The sequence below is a fragment of the Pelophylax lessonae genome (genome assembly GCF_965119305.1).
Source record: "Pelophylax lessonae genome assembly, chromosome: 3".
In the NCBI taxonomy this organism is placed as follows: Eukaryota; Metazoa; Chordata; class Amphibia; order Anura; family Ranidae; genus Pelophylax; species Pelophylax lessonae.
Window position 1 is genome coordinate 37,626,142 of NC_138770.1, and position 13,645 is coordinate 37,639,786.

General features: G+C 43.8%; 3 protein-coding genes across 3 annotated transcripts in view; 2 read left to right on the forward strand and 1 right to left on the reverse strand.

The window, feature by feature from the left end:
- LOC309550283 (uncharacterized protein) overlaps positions 1-13,645 on the forward strand; it is a 1,519,274-nt gene that overhangs the window by 671,029 nt on the left and 834,600 nt on the right. The window contains 1 exon segment of the mRNA XM_082250688.1: positions 8,504-8,731. Coding sequence (XP_082106814.1) covers positions 8,504-8,731 — 228 coding nt within the window.
- Positions 1-13,645, forward strand: part of LOC309550756 (uncharacterized protein) — a 137,484-nt gene that overhangs the window by 102,244 nt on the left and 21,595 nt on the right. The window contains exon 3 of the mRNA XM_082251094.1: positions 8,886-8,995. Coding sequence (XP_082107220.1) covers positions 8,932-8,995 — 64 coding nt within the window. The 5' untranslated portion in view covers positions 8,886-8,931. The remainder of the gene's footprint in view (positions 1-8,885; positions 8,996-13,645) is intronic.
- LOC309549994 (uncharacterized protein) overlaps positions 1-13,645 on the reverse strand; it is a 277,984-nt gene that overhangs the window by 70,664 nt on the left and 193,675 nt on the right. The window lies entirely within an intron of this gene.

The following is a 13,645-nucleotide window of genomic DNA, read 5'->3' on the forward strand; positions in this document are numbered from 1 at the left end:
TCGGCGGTAGAAGGAGATGCGCCAAACAAATTTAAAAAGGTGTATCTCACATGTACCGATACAGACTATCCCGCAATTTAATTTTTTACACTCAAACAGGGTGTATATTGAATAGCGGAATAGGAGAAATTTTACAAAACGGTGTATCTCACACGTACAAACACAAACTAGGCCCCGATTACTATTTTTTGTACCCTAAAGGCAGGATGAGGAGTAGGAGGAGTTCGGAACAGGCAGGAGGCAGACTGAAGCACCCTCAAATCCTCGGCAGTATGAGATGCGCCCCAAAAATTGGAAAGGTGTATCTCACACGTACCGACACAGACTATCCCGCAATTTAATTGTTTTTACCCAAAGGTGTAGATTGAATAGCGGAATAGAAAATATGATATCAAAAGGTGTATGTATCTCACACGTACCGACACAGACTATCCCGCAATTTAATTGTTTATACCCAAAGGTTTTGATTGAATAGCGGAATAGAAAATATGATATCAAAAGGTGTATGTATCTCACACGTACCGACACAAACTATCCCGCAATTTAATTGTTTATACCCAAAGGTGTAGATTAAATAGCGGAATAGAAAATATTATCAAAAAAAAGGTGTATGTATCTCACACGTACAGAACCAGACTAGGCCCAAATTACTATTTTCTGTACCCCCAAAGGCAGGATGAGGAGTAGGAGGAGTTCTGAACAGGCAGCACCCTCAAATCCTCGGAAGTATGAGATACACCTTTCCAATTTTTGGGGTGCATCTCACACGTACCAACACAGACTATCCCGCAATTTAATTGTTTATACCCAAAGGTTTTTATTGAATAGCGGAATAGAAAATATTATCAAAAAAAAGATGTATGTATCTCACACGTACAGAACCAGACTAGGCCCCAATTACTATTTTTTGTACCCCCAAAGGCAGGATGAGGAGTAGGAGGAGTTCGGAACAGGCAGCACCCTCAAATCCTCGGAAGTATGAGATGCACCCCAAAAATTGGAAAGGTGTATCTCACACGTACCAACACAGACTATTCCGCAATTTAATTGTTTATACCCAAAGGTTTTTATTGAATAGCGGAATAGAAAATATTATCAAAAAAAAGGTGTATGTATCTCACACGTACAGAACCAGACTAGGCCCCAATTACTATTTTTTGTACCCCCAAAGGCAGGATGAGGAGTAGGAGGAGTTCGGAACAGGCAGCACCCTCAAATCCTCGGAAGTATGAGATGCACCCCAAAAATTGGAAAGGTGTATCTCACACGTACCGACACAGACTATCCCGCAATTTAATTGTTTATACTTAAAGGTTATTATTGAATAGCGGAATAGAAAATATTATCAAAAAAAAGGTGTATGTATCTCACACGTACAGACCCAGACTAGGCCCCAATTACTATTTTTTGTACCCCCAAAGGCAGGATGAGGAGTAGGAGGAGTTCGGAACAGGCAGCACCCTCAAATCCTCGGAAGTATGAGATGCACCCCAAAAATTGGAAAGGTGTATCTCACACGTACCGACACAGACTATCCCGCAATTAAATTGTTTATACCCAAAGGTTTTTATTGAATAGCGGAAAAGAAAATATTATCAAAAAATAGGTGTATGTATCTCACACGTACAGAACCAGACTAGGCCCCAATTACTATTTTTTGTACCCCCAAAGGCAGGATGAGGAGTAGGAGGAGTTCGGAACAGGCAGCACCCTCAAATCCTCGGAAGTATGAGATGCACCCCAAAAATTGGAAAGGTGTATCTCACACGTACCAACACAGACTATCCCGCAATTTAATTGTTTATATCCAAAGGTTTTTATTGAATAGCGGAATAGAAAATATGATATAAAATTGGTGTGATTTATCAATAGCACATGTGAACAGCAGTGTCTTATATCAGTCAGCTCTGCTGCAGGCTATGGAGGGGAAAAAAAATTCCCCTTTTAAGTTTGTAATTTTTTGAATAGTGGAATAGAAAAAAGTGTATAACTTTTGAAATCACTCAATAATAGCACATGTGAACACAGCAGTGTATTATCACAGTCAGCACAGCAGCACTGAAGGAAAAACGCTGCACACAGTGACTGATGAAAAAGACTTTTCTCCCTCCTCCTCAGTGGGCAAAAAAGATTGTTTTCACTGCACCCCACACACAGCAAAATCGATGTGGACCAGCTCTGCTGCAGGCTATGGAGGGAAAAAGAAAATTCCCCTTTTAAGTTTGTAATTTTTAACTAGATTAGTACAGACTATGCCACAATTTAATTTTTTAACCCAAGGGTGTATATTGAATAGTGGAATAGAAAAAAAAAGTGTATAACTTTTGAAATCACTCAATAATAGCACATGTGAACGCAGCAGTGTATTATCACAGTCAGCACAGCAGCACTGAAGGAAAAACGCTGCACACAACTGACTGATAAAAAAGACTTTTCTCCCTCCTCCTCAGTGGGCAAAAAGATTGTGTTCACACCACCCCACACACAGCAAAATCGATGTGGACCACTGACACCTGCCTATCTCCAGCCTCTCCCTAAAAGGATTGATAAGATCGGTCACTGCAAACCCCCCCCCCCCCCACACAGCAAAATCGATTGTAGAACACTGACCCTAACAATCAGCAGCCTCATCCTAAAATGCCCTACAACTCGCCCTGCCTAAAACACTCCGACCTGTCCCTCAATTCTATTCGGACACAAATGATTTTTGCCTGTCTGTCCCTAATCAGCAGCCAGCACGATGTGTGCTCTGTCCCTGAACTACAGCATAATGACACAGCGGCGCTCCGTCTCGAACTTATAAAGACTTGGTCACATGCTTCAGATGGCCAATCACAGATACTAATACATTTGTAGGCATGGCTGGGATGGCTTAAGGCACACCAGTTAAACGCTTGTTGATTGGCTGTTGAAAGCCCGCCATGAAAAGCGCGCCAATGCATACAAAACCCGGAAATAAAATGACCGAACACGGATTTTTACCGTTACACGTTACACCGCATCACCTGTTGCGGCGGTTACATTAAAGCAGCTCGGCTGCAACATGAATCATCTCCGGCGGTGGGTGTATGAAATCGAAATCACGGAGATCTCGGCTCCGTGATCAGCTTTTACATTTAGTAGCCAAGACCCGGGAAGTGACAGGGGTAGGAGCGGAGAGGATTCATATTGCAGCGGAGATGTTTTAATGTAACCGCCGCAACAGCTGAGGCGGTGTAACGTTAAAACACACTACCGTGAACATTCCATACCCTCTGAGCATGCGCAATGCTAAGCTCCTCAGCTGTTCAATGACGTATCCGGAGCTGTGAGCATGCGCACTGCTACGCTGCTCAGCTGTTCCATTTAGTTTCTGACAGGAAGTGACGTGGGTATGGAATTTTCACGAGGTATGGTTTTCTCACGTTACACCTAGGGTTGAGCGAACACGGACTGCATTATTCGTGTTCGTACCGAATAATTGGATTTTTGTTACCCGAACACGGACCCGAAAACTTTACTGTACGTTCGGGTAAAAATTTGTGTTCGGTCATTTTATTTCTGGGTTTTGTATGCATTGGCTCCTCAGCTGTTCACTGACATAGGTGCACCGGAAGTGACGAGGTTATGGAATTTTTATGGGTATGGTCTTTTCACGGAACACCGGCCTTGTGCTGTGTGTGTATGTACTGAATATCCTTATAGATGGGTCATCTCCACTCCCACCAAGGGAGATGGAAATCTATTACTGCTCAGAGGAAGACATTTTACTGTTGAAATAGATGCAAAGTGGAAGCAGTGGTGGACCTGCAGGGATCAGCATTTTGAGCACAAAGCACTTTATGTTGTATTTTAATTTGCACATGGATCAGTTTACTCCATTTATTGATAAACACAATAAGATTGATGAAGTAGGTGTAAAGTGGAAGCAGTAGATCTGCAGAGAATATTATTTTGAGCACCTAGCACTTTATATATGAATGGATCCACATATTTTAGTGTATTTGTGATAATTTATGTGCACACACAATAGGACAGCACTGTGACACATAATGCTCTTCTAGTTGATAAAGGGAATACTTACTTACCTTTGTTACAGCAGCAGTCCGGTATAAGTTATTGTTGTAGGTATTTGAGTTGTTACACATAGCGCAGGCTTTTTTCCATTTATATTGGTGACATAATTGGCCAAATCTGTGGATCAGGAGCCATTTCCACCCTTTACTCTCGGCTGGGGTTCTTTGTATCCATATAACAGATGTTCTACATGACTAAATCTGCAATCAATTTTACTGCAAAATTAAAGGTGCCAAAATGTCTCCCCCCGAGCAGTAATATATTTCTATTCCCCTTGGTGGGAGTGGAGATGACCCATCTATAAGGATATACAGTACATACACACACACAGCACAAGGCCGTGTTCACACTACGAGACGTTTCTTGGGGCTGCAGTTCCTCTGAGCTCCACAAGATGGTGATCTCACTTCTCCCAGACAGGAAGTCTCTATGGAATACAGACAGGAAGTGATGTCGGCTACAGACTGGTTTCATGGGATAAGAAATAACTAGGAGACATCGCTGGAAGTGGCAGCAGAGGAGGTAATAAGATCTTATTTTCTATTTACACCCAGTAACCCCCGTTATGTCCGTCCTCTTCCTCCATAGTCACTGTGACGTCTTTTATCTCCAGCAGATGATGATACACACATATATAGTGTGGAAACCTAGACTAACCCATTTAGGGGGGATCAGTTGATGAATAATATATCTTGCTTCCAAAGCTGGCCATACATGGTCAGGGCCGGACTGGGAATAAAATTCAGCCCTGGAAAAAATGTCATACCAGCCCCATAGCATTATTATACCGGCCCAACAGCATAACGTCATTATTTTCTTGTTCATAAAAGGGAAAACCATGCATTTTAAAGCAAATTTGAAGAGTGTACTATCATAGATAAGATAGATATGAAAGCATATAGGGCTTTATATATAAAAGAGCAAATTCTAGTTAAAAGTGCGGACATGGTACAGAAGATGTCAGAGGCTGTGCGGACATGGTACAGGAGATGTTAGAGGCTGTGTGGACATGGTACAGGAGATGTCGGGCTGTGCGGACATGGTACAGGAGAGGTCGGGCTGTGCGGACATGGTACAGGAGATGTCAGGGGCTGTGCAGACATGGTACAGGAGATGTCAGGGGCTGTGCGGACATGGTACAGGAGATGTCAGAGGCTGTGCGGACATGGTACAGGAGATGTCAGAGGCTGTGCGGACATGGTATAGGAGATGTCAGAGGCTGTGCGGACATGGTACAGGAGATGTCAGAGGCTGTGCGGACATGGTACAGGAGATGTCGGGCTGTGCGGACATGGTATAGGAGATGTCAGAGGCCGTACGGACATGGTGCAGGAGATGTCATAGGCTGTGCGGACATGGTACAGGAGATGTCAGAGGCTGTGCGGACATGGTACAGGAGATGTCAGAGGCTGTGCGGACATGGTACAGGAGATGGCAGGGGCTGTGCGGACATGGTACAGGAGATGTCAGGGGCTGTGCGGACATGGTACAGGAGATGTCAGAGGCTGTGCAGACATGGTACAGGAGATGTCAGAGGCTGTGCGGACATGGTATAGGAGATGTCAGAGGCTGTGCGGACATGGTACAGGAGATGTCAGAGGCTGTGCGGACATGGTACAGGAGATGTCGGGCTGTGCGGACATGGTATAGGAGATGTCAGAGGCCGTACGGACATGGTACAAGAGATGTCATAGGCTGTGCGGACATGGTACAGGAGATGTCAGAGGCTGTGCGGACATGGTACAGGAGATGTCAGAGGCTGTGCGGACATGGTACAGGAGATGTCAGAGGCTGTGCGGACATGGTACAGGAGATGGCAGAGGCTGTGCGGACATGGTACAGGAGATGGCAGAGGCTGTGCGGACATGGTACAGGAGATGGCAGAGGCTGTGCGGACATGGTACAGGAGATGGTCATATAGGAGGTCTGTCACATAATATGTTCAGATTGTACAATCTTCTTTAGATTTCCCATAAATGTAACAGGAGACCCCCCACATAAACAATTTATTCCATTTGTACCCAATCAAGCAATCCCTTGTAGTGCAAAGAGATTGTACAGTGCATGGCCACCATTGTCAGAATGTAATGTGTATGGCGATCTTTAAATGATGACAAATAGCAACCAACCAATCTGCAATCTTCTATCATTATTCTGTCAGCTGTAAGTGGCAGGTATTTGACATGTGATTGGCTGTGCGGGCTGCCCTGTACAATGGAGCGGGTACACCTTGCAGGTACCGAGTCCTCCTGGATCTATTATTGGCAATGCAGTGAAAACAAACAATAGTAGAGAAGGCAGCATGAGGATCCTTACCAGGCAAGGGACACTCCACACCCCAGTCGACTCTGCCAGCATGAAACTGGACTGCACGCTCAGACACTCTCAGTCATGAGACTCTGACTGACCTCGGCACAGGCTAACCTGCGATCACATGTCGTCTGTGTGGGAGACTGGGAGGGGGAGGGATCGTCGGCGCCGTGGCAGAGACCCGCCAGCCAGTTGGCCTCTATTGAATTGAGATGCACCAGCCAGCACCGGCGTGACGTCATGCCGCTCACAGCGGCTGACATAGAAAGAGACGGACGCCGGTCGGTCACGGACCGTTCCGTCACTCTGAGTCTGGAGCGCAGCGGGGGGCGGGGCAGTGCACGCAGCCTGCACAGCGGCCAATCAGCGGCGAGCGCGAGCGGCCCCAATCAATGCAGCGGCCGGTGTACTGCGGCAATACTTAAAGTGGCGCTGCGGGCGGCCCAATTAAATCGGCCCACCGGGAAATTTCCCGGTATCCCGATAGGCCACTCCGGCCCTGTACATGGTTCAGTTTTATCATTCAGCCAGTGATCTGAGCCAAAAATATTGAACTGATTCCCCCATCCACACATTGGAGGGGGATGGGGGAATCCTCCCCGCTGCACTATTGTATTCTGACAATGGGAGGCGCTCCTCCGCTCTCAGAATACACAGATCAGTGATGAAGCTATTTGCTGTAGCCGCTGATCGAGTGACTTTTATCTGGCAGTGACCACAAATGGATGGAAATGTGACCGATCCCTGCTGAACCAGCTGAATTTCCATGTATCTATGGTCACCTTAAGTGACTTCCTCCCCTCCTCTTCATCTCCTTCATTATGTAAGTCATGCTGAGATAATCTCCCATTGGCTGAGCAATATTCTCATTTGTCTCTGAGCTCCTTTTTGCTATTCCTCGTCCTGCCTGTTGTTTCCTTGGATTGATTTTCTGTGTAGTGACCCCGGCTTCATCTCTTGGATGCGCTCGTCTATTGCTTACCCTAACCTTTATCCTGATTCCTGGATCTCTACTTTATCTCACACTCAAAGTAGACAATGGAATTTGTGGTCCAGGAGGCCAAATTTTACGAGACTACTGTACCCCAAGAATCATAGCAAACACTAAACTGTCCAGATTAAATATTTTCTCACTGGGACCATAGTGCTTAAATACATACTGACCTTCATATTAGCGCCTAATATCCTCATCCTTTTATTGTTTAACTAATACCAATCCAGATAATTCTCTGTTATCAATGTTATCTGTCTACAGGGAAACCTTCATAGATGACGGCACAAATGAGGATGGAGGAGGACCAGAGTCACATGACTGAGAATATACTAAACCTCACCCTGGAGATTATCTACCTGCTGACCGGAGAGGTGAGGAGGATTCTGGGAGATCACATATCACTCTTATCTCTATTAGTAAAACACAGACCTGACTGGAGAGGTGAGAAGAATTCCAGGATTCTAACATGATATTCCTATTGGTTCCCCAATACAGAGATTTCCTCTTGTGAAGTCAGGTGATCATATGACCATCACAGTGCCTCCATGTGACTCCCTAAAACCTGAGAGACACAACATACAGAAGATTCTAGAAGTCACCAAAAAGATGATGGAGCTGCTGACAGGAGAGGTGAGCGGTGCTGGGAATTCTGGGACATTATCCAGTAATAGACAAGGGATGTGTCTGGATGGTGACTGTATCATTGTGTGTGTCAGGTTCCTATAAGGTGTCAGGATGTCACTGTCTATTTCTCCATGGAGGAATGGGAGTATTTAGAAGGACACAAGGATCTCTACAAGGACGTCATGATGGACAATCAGCCGCCCCTCACATCACCGGGTAAGAGGAGACTTTATTGTAAAGGAGAGAGCAGTACGGAGGGTCCACCTAGATCCCCCATCATCTGATAAACACATAGAAACAATGTATTCAGTCAGTGTGTGTGTTTCCTACAGATGGATCCTGTAATGGGAACCCACCAGAGAGATGTCCCCGTCCTCTGTATTCCCGGGATTCCACACAGGAAGGTCACACCATCCCTCATCATCATCAGGTAGATGAGGAACAATCACTGATAATATCATTAGGATATGTACATTATCTGCATTGTTACCATTGATGTCATTATTATTATATATTCAGAGTGGAAACCTGAGAGATTCTAAAGTTGAGGTTAAAGAAGAGATAAAAGAGAAGGATGATGAGGATGAGGTAATGGAGGAGTCAGAGTTTCTAAAGGAACACAAAGATCTGTACCAGGACACCATGGTGGAGTCATCCAGCTACAGAAACCCACCAGAGAGATGTCCCCGTCTTCTGTATTCCCAGGATTTCACACAGGAAGATCACACCATCCCTCACTGTTACAAGGTTGGTGTGGTGGAGCATCCAAAATATGGAATTGTGAAGACAATTTGTGTATATTTTATGTGATGTCACAATAATAAAGCTTATATTTTACAGAAAATTGTCTTTTTATTTTCTTGATTTAGAGTGGAGATCCAATCAATATAGATTTTCAGAGTAAAGCAGAAAAAGAAGAGAGGTATGTGAGGGATGATCAGCAGTCTATGGAGGAGGATGGAATAACGGGGACATTTATAGAGGAGGACACTCATACAGAGATCAGCACAGGTGGGTCATTAACACTAAATTCATTCCTCCACCTATATTGCTCACTGATTGGTCCAGAAAAGGGCAAGGACTGGGTAATATCAGCCTGTAATACCCTGGTCACTTTCCTGAGCTGTGTTCCCCGTCCTGTATTCCTCTCAGATAATCTTTCTTCTCTGTGCTGCAGGCACAATTTATGTATCTAGACTTGTTTTTTTGGAGATTCTGGGGTTCAGCTGGCAGCAAAATAATTGATTTCACCATAGACATTACTAGACTTGGGCACCTGGGGTATGTGCTTTGGGTCTTCTGCCTCCTGCCCGGGTCTAGTAAGTCTCTGACAGAATAATTCTCCCACCATTACTTGCTCTGTTGTTTGCTGGCTGTGCCGGGTGGAGGGATATATCTGTATAGTCTCAGATCCTAGTCACTGAGTGCAGTCTCAGGAGATGGGAGGCAACGGTGTGGGACCTCTGCAACTTGTCTCATGTGGATATTGATGCTTACACTGATTTCTGAATACCAATATTTTGAGTCCTGACCCTTGCACTGTATAATTTATATTGTACATTACATACTCCTGACCCCTGCACTATATACACTATGTTGTACATTACATACTCCTGACCCCTGCACTATATACTCTATGTTGTACATTACATAGTCCTGACGTCTGTTCTCTACCATCTACCCACTGCTATATACAAACCCGATTCCAAAAAAGTTGGGACAAGGCCATGTATACCACTGTGTGGCATTTCCTCTTCTTTTTATAACAGTCTGCAAACATCTGGGGACTGAGGAGTCAAGTTGCTCAAGTTTAGGAATAGGAATTTTGTCCCATTCTTGTCTAATACAGGCTTCTAGTTTCTCAACTGTCTTAGGTCTTCTTTGTCGCATCTTCCTCTTTATGATGCGCCAAATATTTTCTATGGGTGAAAGATCTGGACTGCAGGTTGGCCATTTCAGTACCCGGATCCTTCTTCTACGCAGCCATTATGTTGTAATTGATGCAGTATGTGGTCTGGCATTGTCATGTTGGAAAATGCAAGGTCTTCCCTGAAAGAGGCGACATCTGGATGGGAGCATATGTTGTTCTAGAACTTTGATATACCTTTCAGCATTGATGGTGCCTTTCCAGATGTGTAAGCTGGCCATGCCACACGCACTCATGCAACCCCATGCCATCAGAGATGCAGGCTTCTGAACTGAGCGCTGATAACAACTTGGGTTGTCCTTGTCCTCTTTAGTCCGGATGACATGGCGTCCCAGTTTTCCAAAAAGAATTTCAAATTCTGATTTCTCTGACCACAGAACAGTTTTCCACTTTACCACAGTCCATTTTAAATGAGCCTTGGCCCAGAGAAAACGCCTGCGCTTCTGGATCATGTTTAGATTTGGCTTCTTTTTTGGCCTAAAGAGATTTAGACGGAAATGGCAAATGGCACGGTGGATTGTGTTCACCGACAATGTTTTCTGGAAGTATTCCTGAGCCCATGTTGTGATTTCCATTACAGTAGCATTCCTGTATGTGATGCAGTGCCGTCTAAGGGCCCGAAGATCACGGGCACCCAGTATGGTTTTCTGGCCTTGCCCCTTACGCACAGAGATTGTTCCAGATTCTCTAAATCTTTGGATGATATTACTGTAGATGATAACTTCAAACTCTTTGCAATTTTTCCTCTAAGAAACTCCTTTCTGATATTGCTCCACTATTTTTCACCGCAGCATTGGGGGAATTGGTGATCCTCTGCCCATCTTGACTTCTGAGAGACACTGCCACTCTGAGAGGCTCTTTTTATTGCCAATCATGTTGCCAATTGACCTAATAAGTTTAAAATTGGTCCTCCAGCTGTTCCTTATATGTACATTTAACTTTTCCGGCCTCTAATTGCTACCTGTCCTAACGTTTTTGGAATGTGTACCTCTTATGAAATCCAAAATGAGCCAATATTTGGCATGACATTTCAAAATGTCTCACTTTCAACATTTGATATGTTATCTATATTACAGTATATTGTGAATAAAATATAAGTTTAGGAGATTTGTAAATTAGTCCATTCCTTTTTTACTCACAATTTTACAGTGTCCCAACATTTTTGGAATTGGGTTTGTATAAACATAATATGTATTCTCTTTTGTTACATCCATTTTCTACCAGCTGGACAATTGATATGTGATGATTTGTTTGGAGCATAGACTTTTACATGTTGATAATAATGTGATAACATCATCAAACTTTGGAACTTTAAACAGAAAGTGATACTGAGGGAGGAGTCAGTAACCCAATGATGGTGGTCTTCAGGATCAGTCCAGTCTTCATCTTGGTTGTTCTCCCCCCATCCTCACCCTCTGACCGTTGGTGGGGCTCAGCTCTGCTGTTATTCATGACTAAATCATGGACTAAATAAGGAAGCGCAGTACTTCTTGTGTTGGGAAGGTGGCAATGAGTAAGAGGGGGTGGGGACACTCGTCCTATAATCTCCTTATCACTGTCACTCCTATAAAAGACAGTTCCCGTTGTTTCCTCACTCTCTGACTAAGGTCCATGAATAAAGAAATTAACTGGTAGGAAATCAGAGGACCCATTTACTAGTTACCTTGAGGTCGGAATTGTAAGATCCTCAGAGACAAAGCTGCCTGATGTTGACTAAGTCCTGGTTTAGGGGAACCAATCTGCTCATGTCTAGTAATAATCTTTTTATTTCTATTTTAGTACATGGACGGGAGATGAGGAAAACCTCAGAGGATTGTCTCACTTTGTCTCCAGACTGTAAAGTAGAAGATGAGGACATCACACTGTATAGTCCAGGAGAAAACCCAGCTACCTCAAATGTCCATCCGGCACCACACAGTGTAGATGGACCATTGTATTCCTCTTATCCTGAGGAACCTCAGACTGTGAGGGACAGTGCCGGACCATCGTATTCATCTTATCCTGAGGAACCTCAGCCTGTGAGGGACTGTGTAATTCTTCCAATAGATAAGAGGTTTTCCTGTACTGAGTGCGGGAAATGTTTCCATTCTAAATCAAAACTTAATGTGCATAAGAGAACTCACACAGGGGAGAAGCCGTATTCCTGTCTTGAGTGTGGGAAATGTTTTTCACAGAAGTTCAATCTTTACACACATAAGATATCTCACACGGGCGAAAAGCCGTATTCCTGTTCTGAGTGTGGTAAATGTTTTTCACAAAAGTCTAGTCTTTGCACACATCAGAAGACCCACTCGGGAGAGAAGCCGTATTCCTGTTCTGAGTGTGGGAAATGTTTTTTACAGAAGTCCAGTCTTTTCAAACATCAGAGATCTCACACGGGGGAAAAGCCGTATTCCTGTCCTGAGTGTGGGAAATGTTTTGCAGACAAATCCACTCTTTACAGACATCAGAGATCTCACACGGGGGAGAAGCCGTATTCCTGCCCTAAATGCGGGAAATGTTTTTCACAGAAGTCCAATGTTTACACACATCAGAAATTGCACATAAATGAGAAGCCATTTTCCTGTCCTGTGTAAGGGAATTGTTCCTCACTAAAGTTCTGTCTTCCTGTACATGGGGGATACCACACAACCCTCAAAGTGTATTAGTACCTTGAGTGCGGGAAATGTCTTCTATATGAATGTTGCTGGACATGTGGGGAAGAAGAACACCCTGATATACACCTCAGATATACTCCATGACTGATCTTCATCATGTAAGAAACAGTTCATAAGGAGATCAGAGATCACCAAAGACATGGAGGAAATGTTGTATCGTGTTGGCCATTGGTAGCAGTAGAAAAATAAAAATTGAGTCATTACCTTTCATTGGCTGAGTACATTTTTTGGTGTAAGCTTTCACAAACGCTTAGAGGTCTTTTTAGAAAAAAATGAATATGACACACTTTTGCCCAGCCATGACAAATATCAGACCTATTTTTTTCATACAGTGTTTTTTTTATGATAATTGGCTCCATCTAATGACCATAATGCTGTATGATGTTCTTTTTACTGATGGAGGTATTTTAGGAAAAATACCTCATTATTACCACTAGTTGGAGCTGATGATGAAAGGAAATTACCATGTTCATTAAATTCTGGCCCGAAAATATCACAGCTGGGCAAATGCTTGTCACTTTTGTCCAACACATTTTCTATAAATAGACCTTAGTTTCCTTTAGTCAGACATGATTTCATACTAATACCTGAGATCATATTAATGAACTTATTAATGTACACGACACCCATCCAACACCCACAGACCATAAACAAAGCAAAAGTGAAAAATAAATGTGACAGTGAAGCAAATAACAAACCCAACAGCCTAACTAAAATACACTATCCCATACAAATGGAGGAAAGCTCACATAAACAGGGCATGACTAGGACTAGGACTGAAAATAAGGAGTACAGAGATGAGGTAACAGCATTCAGGAAACCAAATACAGGGTAAAGGATACAGAATACAGGATCAAGCAGGGAAGTGGCCCACAGGTAGAAGTCGAAGGCACTGATTAAAGCTAAGGGAGGAATAATATACTTTCCCAGCAGCTAGCTTTAGGTGGAGCCTAATTACTGAGATCTTCTGCCTGCTGGGATACACCCATTGGTGGCCACCGGGACCGCACCCTTCACCTCTGGGAACCACATTGCACTAAGCAGGTTATCCCAGCCCTGTCAGTTTCCCCCCTTAGA